Raw genomic sequence first — 26,053 nt, 5'->3', positions numbered from 1 at the left:
AGTTTCTTTTTTATATGATAAAAGTTAGAAAATCTGTGTGCAGGGGTACCTAGCATCTGACTCTTGATTTAGGCTCAGGTCGTGATCTCATGGTTCGTGGGGTTGAATCCCACATCAGGCTCTGTGTTGAAGGTATGGAGCCTGCTTGAGATTCTCTCTCTCTCCCTCTATCTCTGACCCTCCCCTGCTCTCTCTCTCAAAAATAAACATTTAAAGAAGAAAGTCACACAGTAGGGGATGGGGCTGAATTTTTTAATCTGTATCAAAAATATATGTATTTGGAGATAGGTGACATCCAATATCCTTTATATTTAATTTTATTTATCTCATATTTTTACTATAGTAAGTGTATCTATAAGATTAAAAATATATTTTACTTTTTATTTTATTTTATTTATTTTATTTTATTTAAAATATATTTTACTAAATATATATTTAGATTGTATTTCTATCACCTTTGAATTGCTAACAGTATTTAATGGATTTGGTTTGATTTAATATTAATATATTTTTTACTATTTTCTCTTATTCTACAGCCTTGTATGCTTTGCTTCGTATATTTGCCTTGAACTCTCCTTTGTAAAATGACTCTTAATACTATGATTCTTTTGACTATTCAACTATATTCAACTATTCAATTGACATAGTTTAGCCCAGGCTTTTATTTAGTCTGTCTGTATTACTTTATATGCTTTTTGAACGTTTTCCTCCAAATGGTTAGCTATTTATCAAAACACCATTTATCAAAACACCAGTGCTTTTCAAACTTTTTAAACTATGATCCACATTAAGGAATACATTTTATCATATGCCTGTTGGCCATCTGGATGTCTTCTTTAGAGAAGTGTCTATTCATGTTTTCTGCCCATTTCTTCACTGGATTATTTGTTTTTAGGGTGTGGAGTTTGGTGAGTTCTTTAGAGATTTTGGATACTAGCCCTTTGTCTGATATGTCATTTGCAAATATCTTTTCCCATTCCGTTGGTTGCCTTTTAGTTTTGTTGGTTGTTTCCTTTGCAGTGCAGAAGCTTTTTATCTTCATGAGGTCCCAAGAGTTCATTTTTGCTTTTAATTCCCTTGCCTTTGGAGATGTGGCAAATAAGAAATTGCTGCGGCTGAGGTCAGGGAGGTTTTTTCCTGCTTTCTCCTCTAGGGTTTTGATGGCTTCCTGTCTCACATTCAGGTCCTTTATCCATTTTGAGTTTATTTTTGTGAATGGTGTAAGAAAGCAGTCTAATTTCATTCTTCTGCATGTTGCTGTCCAGTTCTCCCAGCACCATTTGTTAAAGAGACTGTCTTTTTTCCATTGGATATTCTTTCCTGCTTTGTCCAAGATTAGTTGGCCATACTTTTGTGGGTCCAATTCTGGAGTTCTCTATTCTATTCCATTGGTCTATGTGTCTGTTTTTGTGCCAATACCATGCTGTCTTGATGATTACAGCTTTGTAGTAGAGGCTAAAGTCTGGGATTCTGATGCCTCCCGCTTTGGTCTTCTTCTTCAAAATTACTTTGGCTATTCGGGGTCTTTTGTGGTTCCATACAAATTTTAGGACTGCTTGTTCTAGCTTCGAGAAGAATGCTGGTGCAATTTTGATGGGGATTGCATTGAATGTGTAGCTAGCTTTGGGTAGTATTGACATTTTAACAATATTTATTCCTCCAATCCATGAGCATGGAATGTTTTTCCATTTCTTTATATCTTCTTCAATTTCCTTCACAATGAAAAGATGCTCAACGTCGCTCCTCATCAGGGAAATACAAATCAAAACCACTCAGATACCACCTCACGCCAGTCAGAGTGGCTAAAATGAACAAATCAGGAGACTATAGATGCTGGCGAGGATGTGGAGAAATGGGAACTCTGTTGCACTGTTGGTGGGAATGCAAACTGGTGCAGCTGCTCTGGAAAACAGTGTGGAGGTTCCTCAAAAATTAAAAATAGATCTACCCTATGACCCAGCAATAGCACTGCTAGGAATTTACCCAAGGGATACAGGAATGCTAATGCATAGGGGCACTTGTACCCCAATGTTTATAGCAGCACTTTCAACAATAGCCAAATTATGGAAAGAGCCTAAATATCCATCAACTGATGAATCGATAAAGAAATTGTGGTTTATATACACAATGGAATACTACGTGGCAATGAGAAAGAATGAAATATGGCCTTTTGTAGCAACATGGATGGAACTGGAGAGTGTTATGCTAAGTGAAATAAGTCATACAGAGAAAGACAGATACCATATGTTTTCACTCTTCTGTGGATCCTGAGAAACTTAACAGAAGACCATGGGAGAGGGGAAGGAAAAAAAAAATTTAGAGAGGGAGGGAGCCAAACCATAAGACTCTTAAAAACTGAGAACAATCTGAGGGTTGATGGGGGGTAGGAGGGAGGGGAGGGTGCGTGATGGGTATTGAGGAGGGCACCTGTTGGGATGAGCACTGGGTGTTGTATGAAACCAATTTGACAGTAAATTTCATAATAAACAAATTTTATATCATAATCCAACACACATTTAACAGAAATAGAAACAAAAGACCCACAAAACAATTCTTGTCATGTGACAGTGAATGTTTTCTTTTCTATTCTATTTTTTAAAACCATTATGACTAAGTTGATTTCATGACTCGCACTTGGATTTTAACCTTCAGTTTGAAAATGTTCATTTATTAAATAATCCATCCTTTTTCCCACTAACTTGAGATGCCTTTATTATCTAAATACTTACAAATGCACTTGTAACTATATTTTAACTTTTTCTTTTGTTCTACTGAATCCACGTTTATTCCCACAGCTGTACTGAACTGTTTTAATGACTGGAGCTTTGCAGCACGCTCACATATGGAGTATTACTCCATGGAGTATTACTCCAGGTCTTCCTCCTACCACCACCAAACATTATCATTCTTCTTCAAAATATTTTAACCCATTCTTTCAAATAAACTTTGCTATTGCTCAAAAATAACTAAAATGGCATTGTGATTTGATTAAATAAAATCTGGAGATTGATTTGGGAAGAAATGATATGAAGTTGTTAAAAAATTCACATCCAAACACTACAGATCTCTTCCTTTAAACAAATTATTTTACATTCTTTGTAGTTTTCTATTTTCTTTCATATTTCTTGTTGTTTACTGTTAGTACTTTATTATAACAACTAGAACTTTTATAGTATTCAATAATAATGTGAAAATACATATTTTGTTCCTGACTTTACTGAGATGCCACTAGCATTCTACTACCATCAAGTTCTGGTAGTTTGGAATAGAGATTCTCTTTTATGTTAAGGAACTTTCCTTCTGTTCATAGCTCACTCAGAGTTCTTAGCAAATATTTTTTGAATTTATCAAAAGTCTTTAGAATATACTGAAGTCATTACATGGTAAAATGAGAGACAAGGTTATAGTATAAAAATGCAAACAAGAAAAGGCAAGGAAACACACTATTACTAAGAGACAAAGCAGAACAACAGGGTAGCCTTAGAACAGAAGTCATTTTACTTTGATAATGAGTAAATCCATATAAAATGTTAAAGTGGCAAATCAAGACAATAATTTTTAATGTGCTGAATAACATGGCATCGAAATACTTACAAAAACAGTTAGAAATTGGGAAACAGCAGCAGCAGGACAATTTAACCTGTTATTTCTCTCAGTCATTTATAGAACAGGAAGGTAAAAAATAAATCAGCATTAAGAAGACCTAAAGAATGTAAACTATTACTGTTGACAGGTTCCCACCTGCTCCTACGCACAATGCTCTACTTCAGTGTAAACTTCCACAGTGTCAGTGTCAGTGCCCCCACAGGTTTCAGTCCCTCTCTCTCCCTTTCTCTCTCCTTCTTGCCCTGTCGTTTTCTAGGATACATAGTCATCCACAGAATACAGAGGAGAGGAAGAGTTACCAGTCCTCTCTTAGGTACACATCCAAGTGTCTTCAAGTCAGTGGACAGATGGGGGATAAAATGTAGGGCATCTTCCTACTTCTTCAGGCAATCTGTTTCAAGAATTGAAGCCAGTGAAGGCAAGTGCTAAAATCTAGATATGTTTTCCTCATTCCTGCACCATCTGTCTTATAATCAGGGTCAATTCCTTTAAGATTCTCATATCGAAATACTATCTATTGGTTTCAGATCAGTAGAATGAAAAAAAAAAAAACTAAGCAAAGTTTAATTATACAATTATATATATTAGGTTTACTAATACTAAAAACTTTAAATCTTAATTATAGCTGAAATTCAACAGAAAAAGTTCTAAGCAAAAATTCACCTCATATGAGAGGCAGTACCAAGCAATGGTTAGACCAGGGGCTCTGGAATCAGACAGCTTAGGTTCAAATCTCAGCTCTGCCATTTATTAGCACTATCACTGAGAAAGTTCTTTCTAAGTATCCTCATATATTTTCATGGAGATAATCATAATACATTTCTCATAGTTTGCTGAGAGAATTGAAAGTAACACATATAGGGCCTAGAAAAATCTAGCATATAATAAAAACTCAATAAATGCTAGCAATTTTGTTAGTTATAATGACATTGCTGATGTTATCAGATGTCATTTTATCTTCTATTTTCTTCATAGATAATGGGAAACGACTTGAATTTTCTCTGAAAATGAACTATTTCGAGTTTAGCAATCTCCAATATTAAGGAAATGTGTTAAGTCAACCACTTACGAATTAAAAAAAATTATATTGTAGCTTTTGTTTGTTCACTATTTCCAAGTCTATCACTGTCACTTTTTATTTTGGGGGTGGGACAAGGAATACGGCAGTTTCATGTTCCTTTGACACTAAGTTTAAGAGGGTATAGAACTTGAGATCACTGTTTATTCTGTTAATGAGAAACTAGGTTCTTATTATAAGTCATACCTACCCTCTGTCCCCCTCAATATGGACGATTATTTTATTATTTGCTCCTTGAGCATAGGTAAGAGTACCTGGCTTGTCTCAAACTAAAGGAGTAACTAACACCCTAAGGTTTGCATCATGTGATGACTTAGAAAAATCCTTTTCAATAAATACAAGTTATTTATTTTCTTAGTCAAACAGTGGTACAGTTGTTTTTTCTTTTTTAATTCAAAACAAGTACACAAATATGCTTAATTACACATAATTTTTCCATCAGAATTAATCTTTACAGTACTGAAGACTGAGTGTAAATAATTAGCCTGTGAGGAGCTTTAAAAAATATATATATATCAATACCTAGGTAACATTCCCAGAGATTCTGATTCAATTGGTCTGAGATGGGGTCTGGGCATTAGTATCTTTAAAAAGTTTCCCAAGTTGAAATCTAAGTAAAGTCAATGGATTATACCAATGTTAAGTTTCCTGGTTATGATATTTTACCAGTTACCCAAAATGTTACCACTGGAGATTTACTGGGTAAAGGGCACAAGGAAATTCTCTATACTTTCTTGCAACTGCACAGGAATCTACAATTATATCCAAAAAAACCTTGAAACAATTTTTTTTTAAGTTCCCTGGGTGATTCCAATCTGCAGCCCCAATTGAAAACCAGTACGATAAACACTTTCTGACATTAATATCATGATTTGTTTGAAAAAGTCAATTCTTCCTAACATGATCACCACACAGATATCTGGAGATAAATTAAGAAAGATAGTATTTTTTTAATCTGAATTTTATTGAGGAATAATTTACAATAATAAAACATACCCATTTTAACAGTCTAGTATGTCCTAATAAAAGTATACACTCATATAACTGCTCCCTCAATCTAGAAAACATTTCCATCAGTCCAAAAAGTATTTCTGGCTCTTTTGCATTCAATTTCCCATAACGTACCCCAGGAAATCACTGAGATTTTTAAGACAATCTCTCTCTCTTTTTTTTTTAAATGCATCTGAGTTAGTCTCTTTTATTTTATTTTATAATTATATATAGATAAATAGATAGGTAACTTTTTTTTTTTTTTAAAGTAAGCTCTATGCCCAATGTGGGATTTGAACTCCCTACTCAGAGATCAAGAGTTGCATGCTCTATTGTCTGAGTCAGCCCAGGCTCCCCTAAGACAATCTCTTTTGAAGAATGGGGACATATCCTTTGAAGGAAATTTACTTTCCAATTTGCCTTTGAAGGTCTATTGGAGTCCCTTTTAGATTGAAACCCTGGGAGGTACCTTATCCCTTTGACTATAACTGCTACATCAGGAAGGTAAGTAAAGTCAAACTTAAGACAAGAAAACTACTAAATTCAATTAGGGTTAGGTTAGTTCAAAACTTAGGGGAGGAAAACTAGCCAATTCAATATTAAGACATCTTACCTACTGGCACAGAGATCTTTCTCTTCTTGAAGTTTGGCTTAAACACAAAACAACCCTATTAAAAAAAAAGTAAAAAGGAAAAAAAGTATAAAGTCAAAGTAGCCAAGGAGCAGATAAATCTGATTAACCAAGTATTTTGTGGATAAGCAGAATTTTAAAAAAGTATTTCTTTAAAGTACTAAGAAATCATCTCTCTTCTATCTGAATTAGAACAGGAAAATTCTTGAAAAACAAAGGGACTATCCATTTCTTTCTCCTCCTTCCCATGGGATGCTCATCTTTGATTTTGCTCTTAGAAACCTGATCTAAGAGACAAAATAAAAGCTGATGAAATTTAAACCCAAAAAGTTTCCATTTTTATTAAACTTAGAGAACATTAATAGCATACATTAAAATTAAGGTAAAAAATAGTGACGCTGTCTCATTTCAGAAGAAATATTTATTATTTAATTAAACTTCAAGGATCCATAACCTTGACAGGAAATAGATAATTTTGGCTATTGTTTCACCTTATACATCTTTCTTCATCTGATAAAACTCTTATTCATCTGGTCTGGGAAAACTTCCCTAGTTCTCTAGTTAGAATTATTCCTTTCCCTAAGAGCTCAGAATACTTGAATGCCTTTATTTTGCTTTGTTTTAAATCCCTTTCACTGTGTATCATATTTATGGTTCTGTCTCACCAAGTAGTTTACTGAATGCCTTCAGAGCATAGACTGCATTTAACTCCTAATTGTTTCCTCAGTATCTAGGGTAGTGTTCGCATATACATTAGGCAATCAATATATGGAATGAATGCTGGCCAAGTAATTTTCCTTGTAATTTCCTAGTTACATTTAGTATCATGTTATTCCTTGACTAGTGATATACAGCCCCCAAGCTACTGGTTCTGCGTTTATTCTACCAATCTTAAAGCCATGCACCATGTAAGAGCTTCTTGAAGACTGCCATTTTTGTGGCGCCTGAGTGGCTTAGTTGGTTGAGCATTCTGCTCCTGATTTTGACTAGGTCATGATCTCATGGTTCCTGGGATCTAGCTTGGAATTCTTTCTCTTCCTGCCCACCCCCCACCCATACTCGCACTCTCTCAAACAAAATATACTTAAGAAAAAAAAGACTGCCATTTTTATGGAAAATGAAAGACAAGATTAAAAAAATAAACCTAGAAAAAATCCTCTCAGGATAGTGCTAAAGAGAGCTGTGCAAATATAAAGTGGTCATTTGGGTTACAGGATCCAAAATAAGAACAGTGCCTTTTTTTATTCTATTAAAAAAAATATTTTTTTAATGTGTATTTATTTTTGAGAGAAACAGAGTGTGAGCAGGGGAGGTGCACAGAGAGAGGGAGACACAGAATCCAAAGCAGGCTCCAGGCTCTGAGCTGTCAGCACATAGACCGATGTGGGGTTCGATTCGAACCGTGAGATCATGACCTGAGCCTAAGTCGGACCACTTAACCCACTGGGGCACCCAGGTGCTCCAAGAACTGTGCTTAACACTCTTATATCTGCAACTACTGAAATACACATATTTATAAAAATCATGTAGTACCACAACAACCTTGTCATTGCCTCCTTTCTACATCCAACTGCAATTCAATAAAAGAAAAAGAACTATGAAGGAGTGAGATATGACAAGTGCCTGGAATGGATCCTAATGTATGGCAGCGGTAGTAATATGGTTAACGGCTTTGAACTGCTGAACAAGTAAGTGATGGTATTTGAGACACAAGTCATCTAGGAGGAGAGCTAACAGGTAGAAAATGTAACAAGGAAAGAGAAGTTTACATAGGTTTAAAAAAAAAAAAAAGCTAGCAGTTACACGAGCTCCTAAAATAGTCCCTAAGATTCTTATTTATGCAAAGTCCCTTTCATAATCATCTCAATACAAGCATTTCTGTAATAATGCAGTAAATGCTTTCCTGAAAAAGAAAAAAAACCTCGCAATTCTGCAAGATAGACAAAAATAAGAGGTTTATGCAATGTAAAGGATTAGGGTGCAAACCATGCAAAACCTATGGAAATATATAACCAGGGCATAACAAAAACAGTACCAATCCTAATAAAAAATACTAGTGTAAGAGAACTTCAAATACCTCCATTTTGACCTCAAACATACTAATTGATTAAGTGCTTCTTTCCAGCTCATCTCTTAACTCCGGCAAAACATCCTGTGGGCACAACATCCCTTAATGGGAACCAAAACTAACACCTTAAGCAGTAAGGACTGGCCTGGGCCAGCAAGACTCCATCCATGATTGATTCCAAGACATCTATCAATCTGATCTTTACTGCCCACCTGTGCGAACCCACTGACCTTTGTCCCACATTTTCCTTATATAAACCTGGAAGCATTTTTAGCACTTTGGACACAGTCTTTGAGACTCTAGTCTGTCTTCTCACTGTTGGCTTCACTGAGATAAATTTCCTTGTTTCACTCCCACTCGTTTCTCTGACTTTGGTTTTGTCAGCAGCGAGTGCCAGAACGTGGTCTGTTTGAGACCCCTAGAGCCAGCTGGTCTTGCACTCCAGCACCCTGACTACACTAGCACAGTTAAAGCTCTACTGGCATTTGCACCAGGCATCACAGTCAATCTTCTGTAAACTTAAACTCTGAAGTTAAGGGCTTAAAGTTCCCCTTTGATATAGTCTCAAAAGGCACTCCTTCTCATAATTCTAGCTTCATTTTAATCAAAATTAAAAATAAGGCCCATGGTAAAGCCTTCTAATCTACTGTTTTAACATAGGGAGAAATGTATTTGCAGTGTTTTCACCTACATTCTCGACTTTATCACAGCTTAACTTAAGGGGCTTCTGGGTGAACTCGTTACTAAAGGTCTTACTTTACTTGGGTATAGAACAGTGCTGTACAACAGGATTTTTAGTAACGAAGGAGAAATATCATGTCTCTGCACTAAAATGGGAGTCACCACCACATGTGGTTACTGAACACTTGAAATGTGGCTAGTGAGACTGAAGAAATGTATTTCTAATTTTATTTAATTTTACTTTATTCTAATTAAAACTGAAATAGCCACTGGCTATTGTGGCTACTGGCTATTACATTAGACAACAGAACTCTAGGGTTTATCTTCTTACCAACCACATTATCATGTCTTCTTGCAATCCCTGACCATTGAGGCAGCCCATACGAGGTCTATATGATCTCCTCTGACACACATACACACCTACACTACTTTTTTATTCTCATTTTTCATAACGCTACCTCCTGATTATACTGATTTTTCCATTCCTTAAATAGATCACTTTATTTCTATCTTCTGGGCCAAAGAACATGTCATTCTCTTTGCTGTTAAGTCTCCCTGCCCCCAATCCTTTGCCTAACTTCTACTTATTTTTCAGGGCTCAGCTAAAATGTCACTTTCTCCAAAAGGCCTTCTCTGACCCTGGGCAATCTGCTAACTTATCACAATTTGTTATCATCAGTTTATCTGTGTTTAATATTTTTCCTGAGTGAAAGCATTGAGTCTATTTTGTTTACACTCTATCTCGGTACCTAACGGAGTGCTTGGCGCGTAACAAATATTTCTGAGAAAGAAAAAAAGTAAAGAAGACTGGGGCACATCCTCGGGGAATTCGACCTCCACAAACCAAAGCTTACAAAATCCTCCCAGCCACAATACTAAGGCAGATGGGTGTTTTCGCTGCCCAAGCAAAGTTGACCTCAACTGCACTTGGAGCAGGGACGCCTCAGCTCAGCCTGCCACTCCCTCCGCTCCAGCCGGTACATCGAAGCCTACGTAACCTCTGCTATATGCCTTCTTCAAATGGGAATGCAGCGACCGCTGTGTCTAGTGGGCGTCCGCCGCCCCCCCCCCCCGTACCTTGGACACCGAAGAAGTGGCCATGGTCCCACCGGCCCGCGGGATTCCAGCAGCACTCGGGATTTCCCGCGCTCCCTCGCGGCGGCAGGGCAGAGGTTAGTGGCCGGCCACGCGGCTTCTTGATTGGCTGGCAGAATCCTCCAGGGCGGGCTTCCGGCGCGCGTAGGCGGGGCGTGCAGAGAAGGGAGGGGCGAGGATCCGGGCCAGGCAACTGGGGCGTGCTTCTTGGAGGTGGCCATGGCGTGTGGCTTCCGCAGGTCCATCGCCCGTCAGGTACGGACCCGAATATTGGTAGAAAGAGGGCCCTAGCGGAACCCCCACCCCGCAACCCCTTCACCGCTGCGGGTCATCCCTCAGAGAGAGGGTGGATTCTATGGATACCCCGTTTCTGCCGTCTTCTCTTTCCTCTCTGGAACTGCTCGAGCTGCGGAGGCCAACCCGGTTCAGGGTCGGCCATGCAGCCCAAATAGGTTTCTCAGGGTGAAAAGTAAACCTTGGAAAGCACAAATTGCTTCCCTCACTCCATTCTACCCCACAGCCTTGTATGCTTTACCCGAGTGGAAATTCACTGGGCCGTGATTAGACCTTTTAGAAATTAGTGTTGCTTACACTTAGTGAAATGGATAATGCATCTGAATTTTTATTCGAAAGGATCTAATTTAAAAACTGATCATTTGTCTTGCAGCCACTTTGGCCGCTTGTCCTAGCATTACTTTTGGTAACTCCAAAGATAACGTGAGATGCTGTTTTTGATTCGGAGTCCTATATATGAACAGCTCTGTAATAAGGAATAAAACACTTCATTAAATTTCATCAAAAATAATTTTTAAAACTCATCGTCCCGTTTTGGAATTTTGCAACGCAACTTCCTATTGTCTTGACAAATCCATTTCCTTTTTATTAATGGACGTAATAGTGGACGTATTTTGCCTGATACGTAATTTCCCTTAGTTCATTTTTATAGTATTTCTGGACTTTTGTGGGAAAATTCCTTTGCCTTGCCTTCATACTTGTAAATGTACTGCCCTGTCCAATGCTGGTTTCTCAGACACCACCTAGCCTTCTGATAGGACAAATCTGAGTTTATGACTTACTGACTGGGATAAGAAAGAACACCTCAGCAGAGTTTTTGTTAGTGCCTGGGAAGGAAAGCAGCATCAGATTTTTCTTGAGAATTTGAAGTATGGTTTAAGGCTGGTCTTTCAGTGGCAGAGGGTGAGAGGGTGAAGGAGTGGAGGAGATAGATGCTTGATTAGGATTGGACACTGATTTAACAATTTTAAGATTGATAGAAGGAAAGGAGTGCAAGGAGTCTTAGGGCATAAACTATTGGTGCTTTCTCCTGAAGAATTGATCGTTTTTTTCAAGAAGTTCCTGTTATTCATTACAGGAACTACAGGGTAGGTAGTTTTGGACCTCAGTGGCCAAGTTGTGTTTGGGGGCGGGTGGAGGGGGGTGGGGCTGTAAGATGATTTCCCTTCTCAGTGGTCAAAGTAGTGCCATGACCAGAAACCTTTTGTGTTTAGTTTTGCAAAGGCTGTATTCTTCCTTGTAAAGAAGGTAAGTTGGAGAAGCAGAAACTGATACGTATTGAATGTGTATTTGTGCTAATTTGTGTTCACATTCAAGCCACATGATGACCCTATGACATAGAAGTATTAACCATATACAGTTGAGCAAACAGATACAGAGAGATTAAAAACCAGGGGCGCCTGGGTGGCGCAGTCGGTTAAGCGTCCGACTTCAGCCAGGTCACGATCTCGCGGTCCGTGAGTTCGAGCCCCGCGTCGGGCTCTGGGCTGATGGCTCAGAGCCTGGAGCCTGTTTCTGATTCTGTGTCTCCTCTCTCTCTCTACCCCTCCCCCGTTCATGCTCTGTCTCTCTCTGTCCCAAAAATAAATAAACGTTAAAAAAAAAAAAAAAAACCTACCCATAGCCAGTCCACATAGTTAATAAATTGAAGAGTTGGTTTTTGAACAGAGATCTAATTTCAAAATCAGCCCTTTACTATATACTGTGATAGTTCTTTTATGAAGGCAAGAAGCACAATCTGATCATTAAACAGAATCTCATAGATTCGTATGGCAGCATAAACTAAGCAAATACATATTTCTTCAAATATGGAGTCATTGAAGGATGATCTGAAGGATTAAATAAAAATATGTGCAATACATATCTTTATGAATGAGGGTCCTTTGACAGTTTAGGAATGAAGGAATGTATTACAGGAAATGGCACGTTCATTCAGCAAATTTTGATTAATGAATCTACATTTTTTTAAACACTATCATCATTCCCAAGGCTGAAAGTGCATAGAATATGATTTCTGCCCTGGCATGGCTCCAGACTAATTTGGTGAAACACATGTATAACAGCTAATTGTAGTCTGTAACCAGTGTATTAAAAGCATGTGTGAAGTGCTAAGGGAATATGGAGAAGACAGCTTCCAAATGTCTGGGAATGCTTTGTGGAAAAGTAATGTTGGGGCTCAGTCCCGAAAGGAGGATGGGTAGGAGTGTACCAAGTCAATAGGGTGAGAACTTGGAGAGTGGTAGGAAATTCCAAGAAGATCATGTGTGTAGACCACAGACACATGGAGAGCATGGTATATTCTTGGAACTACAAGATTTGCATATGACTGAAATTTAGAGTATGCCTCTTATGGCCTCACTTCAGCAAGTCCTTTGGACTCTGCCTTCAAAATAATATCTTGAATCCACCCACTCTTATATCCCTATTGCCCTTCCCTTCCCAAATCAAGCTACTTACAACAACATTCTGATAGGTCTGTTTCCACACTTGCTGTCCCTCAAATCCATCCTCCTTATACCAAGAAAAGTGACTTCTCAAATGTAAATCAAATCACATCACTTACCTAATTAAAACTGCGTTGCTTAAACTCTACCGGAATCCTAACATCTTTCTTTCCAACCTCAGTTCATACCACTCTATTCTTTCTTTCTATAGGATTCTAGCCACACAGTTTGTTTTTCTAACGAAGCAAGGCCTTTCCATTACCATTGCGTAGATTATTCCCTGTGCCTAAAGGAAATGATTTTATTGTGCAAGATCAGAGTTTCACAAACAATAACTTACCTTATAAAGTGTGTGCATTCTTTTCTATACTGCATTTTTCAGAAAGTCCTGCTTGGGATTGATTCCCAACCAACAACCTATAGTTTGAAAAGTGTGTCCTCCAGTTGCTCTCTGTCTCAGACCCTTGTTTGCTTCCATCATAACACTTGCAAGAGCTAATAATTACTTCATTAGCTAATTATTCTTAGGGAATTAGTTGTTTTACTTGTTTTGGTGTATGCTTTCTCTATAAGCTTCATGAAGACAGCATGTTTGATTCACTATTTCCCTAGCACCAACAAAGTGCCTAAAACAGAAGATGTTTAATAAATATTTAAAGAGTAAGTAGCTGTTGGTGATGTAATATAAGGTTTGCAGCTTTGCCAAATGAGTTCATAATTTCAAAGCTGTGAGATAACATGGTAAAACTGGAAAGGATTAAAATTGTAGTCCTTCCATTTGTGTGACTGACTTACTCTTGGCTGGTTAATTAACCTATAAAATGATGGTATTGATTCCAAGTTTACAGGATTGTTGCAAAGATTAATGATGATGAAGACAATAATAACTGCCATTTGTGAAATATCTCACTTGTACCATGCAGTGTTTTTGCTGAACTTTATGGGGCTGTTGATAAGATCTACGGACATAAATGTTAACGGAAGGTGTATAGTGTCAAGAACTGTGAAGGGTTTGGGATTTTACCCTATTTTACCACAGTTCATTGATGGTGGCAGAAAACATGAGATCCCTTGGTGAAAAAAGGATTTTATTACAGCAATAGTAGTGGTCACAGTATCAACATTTGCTTGTATCGGTTCCCCAGACACCTCTTCTTCCACAGGGCAATGTGAGGAAGGTCAGATGATACCTGCACAGGTAGTGTGCCGTGTTACATAGGAGAGGAGCCCCGAGTCTTTTAGAATGGGCAGTAGGCACGTTCCCCTTTGCTCTGCAGTGGGACTCTCTGTATTACAGATCTGTTTGCTATACGTGCATCTTTGAAAAGATTTTATGCCATGTTTACAAGACACACAGAAACCTAGAAGTCCTATAGAGATTTTGTCTCCCATCACTTAGGACTGTGGTATGCACACAAAGTGTACAGTACTTGATATTGTGATATTTTAATCTTTTCAATCATCCTATTTGTATCATCTCCATTTTCTAGAGGAGGACACTGAAACTCTGGAAGATAAAAAGAATAAAGTTACAGAGCAGCGAAATTGTAGAGTTGAACTACAAACCTAGCTTTTTGACTGAAAGCTCTAATTCTTTATATTCTATAAAATAGCCTGTGTAAAATTGTCAGTACTATATCTGTCTCAGAAACATAATGGCAGAGTATAGATTTGTTTCCCTTTCTCTTTTCACTTAGGTTTTGACGTTAAGTTTAAAATAAATCCAGCTGGTTCATTTTCATTTTTTTTTTTTTTACTTTTAATTCTGAATGTCAAAATTAAAGAAAAGTTATGATAATAGTGCAAAAAACTCCATATACTCTTTATCCAGATTCACCAGTTATTAACATTTTGCTGAATGACTGAATTGTCTAGATGTGTATTTCTCTCCTAACACGTACTTCTAACGCGCCCACCAGCATTCCATTCTGCTTAAAAAACTACAAGTTATTCAAGAGTTGTGCTAAATTTCTTTCATTATAGATAGTCGGTAATAACTTGCCTTCCCAATCTTTTGGGAAGTTCTCTTCTGTACCCTGAAGTTTCAGTTGTTACCAGGTTTGCTGCCAATTTGAGTCAGTTAATCCAGACCTGTACCTGAAGAAAGTCTGTACAAATATGGGCATGCTTGTGCATTGGCTCTTGCTGGCAAATGTACATACCTGGCCTGGTTATATTTGAGAGTCAGAAGTAAGGAATAACCACGGGTAATTGAAACAGTTTAAGTAATTTAAGATCTGGAAGAGTGATTGATAACATTTTAAGAATTTTGAGACTCATGGCCTATAGACTATTACATGGATAAAAATGCAGAGCTAATTTTCCTAAGAAATATCAGTTCTGCTACCTGTATGACTGCTAAAGCATAAGGATCTCATTTTCATTAGCAAAATTAGAGTTTTTATGAAATTATCAGAGATTTCGATCTTGAATCTGGTAAGTTTAATTTCTAATTGAATTTAGAACCTGTCTAGAACCAGAATGATAGGAATTTTTTTTTTTTTTTTTTTTGGCTTTGTGTTCAGTACTTGGGTACTGGGGGTAGGAATCGTGTGTGTCTGAGGGAAAAGGAATGGTTGAGAACCGCCCACAAGCTCCTTAATTAATGTGCTTTCTCATACTGGATACCCTTGTAGTCAAAGATTATATTAAAATCTCTGAGGCTATATTGCCAAATCTAAGACTTAGAATTGTACCTGGTACATTGTTGGCACTCGATACATATTGGCCATTATTATATTACACATTAGAATCTGATCTTAAGTTCCCAAGCCAGATCTGGCATATGTGGATTTTCACTTTTGTGCTCTCTTAAATGTTCCCTGCTTTCAACCTCAGGTTTTCTCCTTATTCATTTGGGTTATTTAGTTTACTTCTCAAGGAATGTGTTTAATATTTCGTGGATTTTATTTCTCTGTTAAAATTTTGAGCTTTATTGTTGTGGTCTTATTATCCTCCTTGAGTAATTTTTAGTATATTTTATTCTGTAGAAGTTTTTTCTTTCATCATCCTGAGGTCTCAAGTAGGTAATTATCAATAGGCCCTTGTTTTACCTGCGGTAGTCCTAGGTGAAGCCCAATGCCAGGGAAACACCTTTATCTGAAGGGAAAAGAAGAAAGGAAATGTATAAGGAAACCCATAGGCAACATTCTCATGAGAGAAAGCATTAAATCCAAGTTCAGAGACAGTTAAAGAAAATCTTATGATTTCCTGAATAATTGTAGACCTATGGGAATGTAGGTGAATTAAAAACCATGCTCTCTGACATTCGACCACTTGACAGTGCTTCTTAATTTTTCTTTCTTTCTTTTTTTTTTTTGTGCCCCACCCATTTGAAAGATGTTCCTCTCATTAAAAACACTCACTAGCCTTGGCACTGATTGGTAATGTGAGGAGAGACTGCTGGTACCTTCCTAAGCAGCAGGTCTCAAGCCTAGTTTATAGACTGGAATCACCTGAGAAGCGTTATAAATTACTTAAGCCCAAGGGCACCTGGGTGGCTCAGTAGGCTGAGCATCCGACTGCGGCTTAAGTCATGATCTCACAGTTCTTGGGTTTGAGCCCTGCAGCAGGCTCTCTGCTGTCAGTGCCGAGCCCGCTTCACTTCCTCTGTCCACTCTCTCTATACCTCTTTCTCTCTCTCTCTCTCTCTCTCTCTCTCTGAAAAATAAATAAATATTTAAAAAAAAAATACTTAAGCCCAGGCCCATTGGTCTGGGGTGAGGTGGGGGACAAAGTTCTAAAAATCATCAGGTGATTCTGATGTTCCTCCAGGCTTGATAACTACCAACTCGGAAAGACCAGGAAACCTAAAGGTATAGTGCGGTGTGGTTGCCACACTTTACTGCATATTAGAATAGACCAGAGAACTTTTTACATCCTGTTCCCCAGGTCATACCAGCATATTTGGCTGTGGGAGCCAGGGATCAGTGTGTTCTAAAGATTTGTGAGTCATTCCGATGTGGACTGTGCAACAAAATGTGGGAACCATAGTTATAATGATTAAGAACATTGACCATGGAAGACATGGGTTTAAATCTACCCTCTCCTTTGACAGGTATGTAAGTTCTCTGCCCCTTCTGTAAAATCTGGAAAATTATTTACTTTATAGTCTTGTCATTAGGATTCAGTGAATTCAAACAGTGTTTAGTATTGTACATAGTGTTTAGATTATGTTTGGTACATTGTATACATTCAATAAATGTTTATCATTATTACATTCTGTCCTCAGAATTCTGAGGTTAGGGTATTTTGAATCCCTCCTCACACCACTACAATCCCAGAGCCTTTATAAAGGGGAACTAATTTTGGGGCGCCTGTGTGGCTCAGTCGCTTAAGCGTCCGACTTCGGCTCGGGTCATGATCTCACAGTTCGTGGGTTCGACCCTGCATCGGGCTCTGCTGACAGCTCAGAGCCTGTAGCCTGCTTCTGATTCTGTGTGTGTGTGTGTCTCTCCCTCTCTGTCTCTCTCTGCCCCTCCCTTGCTCACGCTCTGTCTCTCAAAAATAAATAGTCAAAAAAAAAAATTAAAAAATAAAGGGGAACTAATTTTATCCATTATTCTAGGTGAATGTTTTAGCCCCACATGAACTTAGATAACCAGAAAGCTACATATCTGAACCATATGGCTTCATTTCCAAAAGGAATCTTTTTAACAGTACTTTTATATAAAGTTGTGTTTTGGTAAAGAAAAAAAATCTCATTTTTGCAAAAATAATGTGTGGTCATTGTAAAGAAATAAGCAATACAAAAAGGTGCAAACAATTAAAAGGAAAACCTCCTCCATAAGTAATCAGTATCAACATTGGTTGAACTTTATTTGAGATACATTTCTTGGAGGATATACACACAGAAAAAAAGGAAGAGTATATATGCTTTTTTACAAAAATTGGGCTGTATTGTAATGGGCTTTTGAGGGTTTTTTTTTTAATTTTGTGATAGAAAATGTCCAACTACGAAATGCATAATAGTATTATGATTCCCCGTAACCAAAATGCTGTTTTTAAGTTGAAAATACTAAACAGTTTTGCTTGTGCTTAAAGAAAAAGAAACCAAAATGTAACTCAAAGAATTATTGCTATATTTCCTAAGTGAGTCCTCTACTTTATGAAAAGAGATTTTGAAAAACATTACAATTTGGATCTCTTTAAAAATTTTTGATGCTTCAAATTTAGATAGTATCAACCCTTGCCATTAAGAAATAAGGACATTAGTACTTTTCCGGTTGGTATAACTTTCCTCTACCTTTCCTAATTTGTTTGGGTAACTTTCTCAAAGTGTGTAGCACTTACTGTCTATTAGCCATATCTGCACAACTTGCTTCCTATTCATTTTACATTGAATTGGATAAGATGCTTCCTTCCAATCCTCTTCCCGAGGTATGGCTTAATTGGCTGGATTTTTTTGTAAGCAGATCTTCCAGAAGGGTTCATGGTGCCTTTTTTTTTTTTAATTTGTTGTTTTAAAGAAATTTTGACTTCTCAAATAAAATATCCCTAGAAATATATAGAGGAGGTTTATATCATTATAAAATTAGCATGTTTAGAAATAAGATCAAAAATCTTCATTTTAAAAATAAAGCAATAACATCAGATTCGTTAGTTCTGATTTTGAATTTAATCCAATGTTATTTTAAAACATGAATTTTCATATGTTGGCAATTCAGATTAAAAAAACAACTGAGCAGGTGAAACAAACATATCGGTTTACACCTTCTCTTGTGGGTGAATCTAGTTGTATATAATATCATTACTAAATTATTTACTTTAACCAAGATCATGGTCTTTGTGGTTAGATAATATGACTACAAAGTACAGTACATTTATTTCATCCCTGGAGTTTTCTTGATTGGGTGCTTTATTTTTGAAATTTTGTAACTTAAGCAGAATGTGTTTTCAGTGTTGAATTTTCCCTATTATGCTTTCCTGACCTAGTAATTTATATTGATCTATAGATTCAGTTTTTCTTTTTTTAATAAAATATTTCACCATGGAGAAAAATATAGTTGATATGTACCCATCACTCAACTTAAAAAATAAACTATTACAAATACTATTAAATCTTCTGGGTACCTATCCCTGGCCAAAAACTCTTTCCTCACATGTAAGATTTTGTGTTTATTATATCTGTGCATGTCACTTTCTACCTATGGATGTATCCCTAAATAGTATATTTTTGCAAGTTATTACATTTAATGTAAGTGGTAATTGTGAGAATTACATGAGATGATTCGTTTTCAGAAACACCAAATAAAATTGTTCTGTCTAGTTAACAATAGGTTTACAACCTACTGGAAATATGTACCAGCCACCCCCCCTCCCCCCTCCCCATACCCAGTGGAGTCCCAAACCCATGGACACTTCACTTCCTGGTTGTTCTTAACCCTCTCCATTTCGTGGGCTTATTTTTCATGGGCTTTGCAACGAGCATGCACCAAAGAACTGGCATCTCTGCATCACCTCAAGAAATGTACATTTATTCCAGTCAGACTACTTTTTGCCTTACATGGGCATAGGCGACTTCCAGGTAAAGCTGTAACCTCTGTAGTACTCAACCAAAGAGGAACCAGGGTAGAAGATAAATTGTCTGCTGTAACTGCCCCAAGTGTGTCTGTCCATCAGACACTGCTCTTGCAAGAAAATTGATTACAAGCCTCACTTCACTGTGCTCCAAGTCTCCCCATCCCTCCTTTGATTGGGTCAGTGGGCTCATTTCTCACAGTAATCAAACTGTAATCATCCTTCTGCAACTTGGGTTTTTTGTTTCTTAGCCTCAATTTCTTAAAAAAGATGTATCTGTAATAATGCATGGAGAGGTCTAGTTCTTTCATTTTACTGCTCAGTGTCGTTGTAGTAATATACCACAATTTAGATTTAGCTCCTCATTTCAGGGAAATTTTCCATTTTATTGAGTATTCTGCCTTATCTCCTATCACTTTGGTCACACCTTGCTTGGCTCCAACTGCCACTTATGTGACTGGTTTCACATCTGCCTCCAATCACTTATTTCTAACAGCACCTCATCTAGTCTAATAGCCTGCTGATTCAAGCCTATGCCCAGCTCAAGTGTGGCAGAGTTAACACCCTCAAAGACAGCCCTCACGGGGAGCCTGGGTGGCTCAGTCAGTTAAGTGTCTGACTTCGGCCCAGGTCACAATCTCATGTGGTTTGTGAGTTCGAGTCCCCCACATTGGGTTCTCTGCTGTCAGCACAGAGCCTGCTTCAGATCCTGTTTCCCTCTGCCTCTCGCCCACTTGTGCACGCTTGCACTTTGTCTCTCTCCTAAAAATAAATATACATTAAGAAAAAAAAAAGCAGCCCTCAATCAATGGGGAATGGAAACTCCTGCTTCCTATTTTTAGATAGCCAATTTTGGTAGATACTGTGTGTGCTTTTTGGGAGGTGCTATGGAAATTCAGCCCTTATTGCCTGTAGCAGTGACCTTGACAGCAGTCTTTAACTTTTTCTCCTTCCTTCTCACTCTTGTCAATCTGTCACTTATGCCCTCAGGAGTCACCTCCCAAATAAACTACCTGCACATAGTTCTTTTCTCAGGCCTTGCTTTTGTGAGAGTCAAGATATATATCTATGAATATTTCTTAATTTTCATGGGTTTTGTTGATTTCATCTCTATAGTTTCTGATAAGAGAAACCAAGTTAGGAACCCTGCTACACAAGACTGCTCCATTCTGCTTCAGACTCTTGCATCTTTCCTTAGCTATCAGTTTTTGAAGAGTGTGACTTTGGGTTTTATTTCTCTATTCTTATGTTGCTGGAGTGCTAGAGAACCATTGTACTTATTTTCCTGTCTTCTTTGCTGCTCTTTTGTGTTTTTGGGACACCAATTATCCTAAGGTTGGATTATCTTATACAAATTTTATTTATTGTCCTCTAATTGCTTTCATTTGTGTTTTTTAAAATCTGTATTCTCTAATTATCGGCCTTCTGTGTCTTTCTTTTAATTATGACTGTTCCTTTGTGTTTCTTAATTGTATAATAAAAATTATTGTCAATTTGCATTTAATTTTTAGATTCCCTTTTTATCTTTTTTTGTCTTAAAAATCCTTATTGTGTTCACAAATCTTGAAGACTTTGGATGAATGTTTTTGTATTCGTTCGGTTATTTTTTAATTTTTTTAAATTTTTTAATTTTTGAGAGAGGGAGAGCATGGACGGGGAGGGAGACAGAGACAGAGACAGACAATCTGAAGCAGGCTCCAGGCTCCCAAGCTGTCTGCACAGAGCCTGATGCAGGGCTCAGACTCACAAATCATGAGATCAAGACCTGAGCCAAAGTCAGACTTTTAACCGACTGAGTGACCCAGGTGCCCCTAAACAAGAGTTATTTGACCATCTGGACTTCTGTCTCCTCCCTCCCCACCTCTTTGAGTTTGCCTGTTTGTTTTACCTACTTTTCATCTTGATCATGCTTGACAGCTCTGCCCACACTTTGTTCCTGCATTGTATGGGTGACTTCATTCTCCATGTGAGATTTTTTTCTTGGCTCACCTTGCTTTTATGATTACAAAAAAATATAAACTCTAGGGATTTCCATTCTGTCTCTCTGGTAGGTAGGTCATGGTGACTTGTATACATTACTCATGAACTCTGACTTGGCATATTAAATTTTTGCTGGCTTGCTCTAATATTTTTTTCATCTTCCTATAAAAGTTCCCCTTCTGATTCTTACTGCCCATACAAAACCATATTAGGATCTGCTCAGGGCACATGGGTGGCTCAGTTGGTTAAGCGTCCGACTCTTGATTTCAGCTCAGGTCATGATCTCACGGTGGCACGGAGCCTGCTTGAGATTCTCCTTTTCTCCCTTTGCCACCCCACCTGCTAACACTTGCATGCTTACACACGTTCTCTCCCTCCCTCCTTCCCTCTCTTTCTCTCTCTCTCTCTCTCTCTCTCTCTCTCTGTGTGTGTGTGTGTGTGTGTCTGTCTGTCTGTCTGTCTCAAGAAAAAAAGAATCTGCTCCATTTAATTGGGGAATATATTGTTTCCATTGGGAGAAAACTTTAGTGTGCTGCTCTAGAATCTTCACTTCTGAAAAGTACTGGAATTCACTTCTCTGTTTTACTCATTCTCTCCCACAGCTCTGTAGCATCTTCCTCTGGTCATATAAATAATATGTCAAATAAAATAATGAATTTATTTTTTTTCTCTCCAGATTGAGGTATTAATGAGAATTGTTAATTCAAGTTAGGAGCCTTGCCAAACAAGACTGCTTCATTCCTCTTCAAAATCTGCTGTTTCTTTTCTTGGCTGTCACTTTCGAAGTTTCTAACTTTGGGCAGTGCCTATCCTGTATATTTGTTGCTGGAGAACCAACAATCTACCCTTTTTATTAGCTACCATCCTTTCTTTCTCCTCTCCATTCTTCCATCCTTTTCATTTTATTTTGATAATGGGTGGGACGTGGGAGATTATGTAAAGAAGGCCTCCTTCCACTACTTCATCCCAGGGTCTTTCTTTAGGTTTTTTGTTTTGTTTTTAATTATGGGAAAATCTATACAATATAAAATTTACCATTTTAAGTATTTTTAAATGTGCAGTCCAGTGGCATTAAGTACATTCACACCGTTGTGCAACCATAACCATCAACCTTTTCCAGAACTCTTCATTTGTAAAACTGAAACTCTGTGCCCATTGTAAACAGTGATTCCCCATATTTCTCCTTTTCCCTCAATCTCTTTATTTTGGCTTTTTAATTTACATCCTATAATAATGTTTTTGTGCCTCTGTAAAACTGCTATTGAAGGTATTTTTTATTTCGGTATTTATATCTTCATGTGACTATAACTTGGTCTTAGAATTTACTTTTAGGAAAAGTTTGTTGCCAGGTAGTACTGTACTGTGTAGTTAGATTCTTTTTTACTGGAAACAAAGTTTTTTGTGTTTTTCATTTAAATGTAAACATTGTATTACCTAAGTTCACAACTTATTTATCAGATGAAATCCTTTAAAATTCACCTTTGTAACTAAGTTTTTTGTTTTTCGTTTAGCCAGCAGACTTTAGTTGTACTTAAGATAGAAAATCTAGGGGCACCTGGGTGGCTCAGTTGGTTAAGCATCTGACTTCAGCTCAGGTCATGATCTCACGGTTTGTGGGTTCGAGCCCCACATCAGGCACTAAGCTGACATCTCAGAGCCTGGAGCCTGCTTCAGATTCTCTGTCTCCCTCTTTCTCTGCTCGTCCCTGCTCGGTCTTTCTCTCAAAAGTAAACAAACATTAAAAAAATAAATAATAAAATACCATTTATTTATTATTTTTAAAAAGTTTAATAATTTTTGTGAGAGGAAATGCAGGAAGGGCAGAGAGAGGGGGACAGAGGATCTGAAGCAGACTCTGCTGATAATGATGAAGTTTGGGATGATGGTGGGGAGCCTGGAGCTGATGGCCAAGAAAGAGTGCTTGAAGATGTCTTTGGTGCAAAAAGGTGATTTTATTAAAGCGTAGGGACAGGACCCATGGGCAGGAAGAGCTGCACTGGGGCTGTGAGAGGTAACTCATTATATACCTTCAGGTCGGGAGGGGGTCAGGGATAGAGTAAGTCTCTAAGGTATTTTGGAAGCAAGGTTTCCAGGACCTTCAGGGAGTAGCAGTTGCTAGGGAAACACCATTTTTTACTGTTTAATAAAACCTCAGTCATGAGACTCTTGAGATGCATATCAGGGGGCCATAAACTGGACTGTGATTGCCAGCATATATCTTGGGGCAGTTGAGATAAAGGAAGCTGACTTAACAGGATTCTGGAGGTTGGGGTAATGTTAAGCTAAGGTTCTGTTTTGCCCCTAGCAAAGGGTCATCATCGAGGCAGCTGAGCTCCTAGAGGGAGGTCACTCTGCCAGTTTCAATGACTTCTCAGTGGGTTGTATGCAGTAAGGGAATATAATGTTTCATTTGCCTTAGTTTCCCACGTTACCATGGCAAGCACTTAAACCTCTTTCCTTAGTTCTTGGGTAGCCAGGAGTGTCCGAGGAATATCACACATATTCCACCTGGGGGAGGAGGGGTCTACCAGCCTGTATTTTGCCCTCAGCTTGCCCCATGCTCCTCCATCAATAGCAGTGAGCCCAATGTGGGACTCAAATTCACAAACCGCAAGATCATGACTTGAGCCAAAGTCAGACACTTAACCAACTGAGCTATCCAGGTACACCAATACCATTTATTTTTAAATTTACAAATACAAAATTTATCCTTTTTGGTGAACAGTCTTTTGCTACTTTAAACCTCAACCCCTGGCAACCACTGATCTATTCGTTCATCATTCTTACAGTTTTGGATTTTCCAGAATGTCAAGTAAGTAAATCATACACCATCTAGCCTTTTAAGTCTGGTTTTTGTCACTTAGCATAGTGCATTTGAGACTCATTTAAGTTGTCAAGTATCTGAATATTCTTTTTATTGATAAGCAGTATTCCACTGAATATGGTACAAATCTAATAACCGTCTTTCTCTGTTCTTTTTGTTTTTGTTTTTGTCTTTAACATTAGCTTTCCAGACTTTTGGATCTTCCACCAGAAAACTTGATCAAGTCAATATCTGCAGTTCCAATTTCCAGAAAAGAGTTAAGTATATTTTTAACAATTTAAAATGTTGCTGACTTTGTCAATATACAAAAAAAAAGTTATTCTTCAATTTATACAATAGACCTTGAAATTAACCATGGAATATGATGTAACCTATTATTCCATTGATTTAAATAATAAAATCTGTATTGTACCTACTCTGATGTGGTATATTAAATTAGAAGTCTCATGTTGTTTGATGTTTATGCTGTTAACTACAATTATGTCAAAATATTTAAGAAAAATTAGGAACAAGGTCAAAATTGAATTCTGTGACAGCAAATAAAAGAACTAAGATTGTGGTTAGAATTTTAGGGTTTTGGGACGCCTGGGTGGCTCAGTTGCTTGAGTGTCCAACTTTGGCTCAGGTCATGATTTCACGGTTCGTGGGTTCAAGCCCCGTGTCATGCTCTGGGCTGATGGCTCAGAGCCTGGAGCCTGCTTCAGATTCTGTGTCTCCCTCTCTCTCTGCCCCTCCCTTCTTGTGCTCTGTCTTCCTCTGCTTCTCAAAAATAAAGAAACATAATAATAAAAATTAAAAAAAAAAAAAGAATTTCAGGGTTTTTGAAGGTATTTTTGAGATTATATACCTAGATGCTTGAATACTGTTGTACTATGTTTACCTGCTAGGTTTTTTGTGGGTTTTGGGTTTTTTTTGTTCGTTTCCATTTGAGGACTCTCAGTGATAGAGAACTATTGGTTACATATAACCAACCTGTAGTTGCTTTCTTGGATACAGGAAGGTATCTATCTCTTTGTGAGTTTGGTTCTTCTAAATGATATTTATTTACCATTTGGCTACAAAATCTAGCCAGAATACCCTTTTGGTCAATTAATAATGATAAGAAATTAGCTACATAGTAAGCATTTAAGCCCTAAGCTTTGGAAAGATGTAAAGATAGAATTATCAGTATCATTATGTCCTAATATTTTGTCCACTTAACTTTGTCAAGATTTTAAGATAGGGTAGGATAAATATTATTGTTCTCAGAATAAGACAAAGAGATAAATGGAAGAGGAAGAGAAAGGCTACATGTGGCCTTGTTGAAAGAATCTTTAAAGTGGCCTGCTGCAACTTGCTTTATATTAAGTTCTAAGAACAAAGGCAAGGACTGACAAGGAGATCTGATAATTACACATCAATTAATATAATATTCCAAGCCAGTTACCTATTTCATAAAATCTGTAAATGGCATTTTGCATAATAAAAATATATGTTTTTATTTTATGTTTCAAAGACCTTTAATAAGATGAGCAATCTTGGCCCATCTTTCGAATACGATTTTCTTTACCTGCCTGAAGCTCCTTTAGGTAGCTCTACTTTAATGATGCTATACTTACTATATCTTTGGTTTATACAAAATCAATATTAGGGGGGATTTCAAAATTTTTTTAGGCTACAAGTCTAAAATTCTGCATATTAAATTTATTTTAAATAAAAAGAATCTCTACTGCTTTGCCATCACAAACTTAAGTATCCTTTACGGTACTAAAATGCTGTTAAGTGTCAGGAGGCTTAAGTCCTTTTTGTTGTTGTTATCAGTATGGTTTACTTAATACCTTATGAATCAATTTCTTTAGGTCTC

The 26,053-nt window shown here is 37.5% G+C and overlaps 2 protein-coding genes across 8 annotated transcripts in view; one reads left to right on the top strand and one right to left on the bottom strand.

Moving 5' to 3' along the window:
- ORC3 (origin recognition complex subunit 3) overlaps nucleotides 1–10,246 on the bottom strand; it is a 72,881-nt gene extending 62,635 nt beyond the window's left edge. For all 5 annotated transcript variants that reach the window (XM_086707390.1, XM_086707389.1, XM_086707386.1 and 2 more), the window contains exons 1-2: nucleotides 10,132–10,246; nucleotides 6,288–6,342 (exon numbers count right to left, since the gene is read on the bottom strand). In XM_086707390.1, coding sequence (XP_086563516.1) covers nucleotides 6,288–6,342; nucleotides 10,132–10,155 — 79 coding nt within the window. In that variant the 5' untranslated portion in view covers nucleotides 10,156–10,246. The remainder of the gene's footprint in view (nucleotides 1–6,287; nucleotides 6,343–10,131) is intronic.
- A 68-nt stretch (nucleotides 10,247–10,314) lies between these two features.
- Nucleotides 10,315–26,053, top strand: part of RARS2 (arginyl-tRNA synthetase 2, mitochondrial) — an 82,690-nt gene continuing 66,951 nt past the window's right edge. The window contains exons 1-2 of one of the 3 annotated variants that reach the window (XM_086707392.1): nucleotides 10,315–10,404; nucleotides 24,393–24,466. In XM_086707392.1, the coding sequence (XP_086563518.1) occupies nucleotides 10,369–10,404; nucleotides 24,393–24,466 (110 nt within the window). In that variant the 5' untranslated portion in view covers nucleotides 10,315–10,368. Of the gene's footprint in view, nucleotides 10,405–24,392; nucleotides 24,467–26,053 lie in introns of those variants that run through there. The other 2 variants (XM_086707394.1, XM_025925369.2) reach the window with 2 other exon arrangements.

Source organism: Puma concolor, chromosome B2 (assembly GCF_028749965.1).
Source record: "Puma concolor isolate L17-30 chromosome B2, mPumCon1.1.hap2, whole genome shotgun sequence".
NCBI lineage: Eukaryota > Metazoa > Chordata > Mammalia > Carnivora > Felidae > Puma > Puma concolor.
Note: the sequence above shows the minus strand (reverse complement) of the source record. Positions and strands in the feature narration are given on the sequence as shown.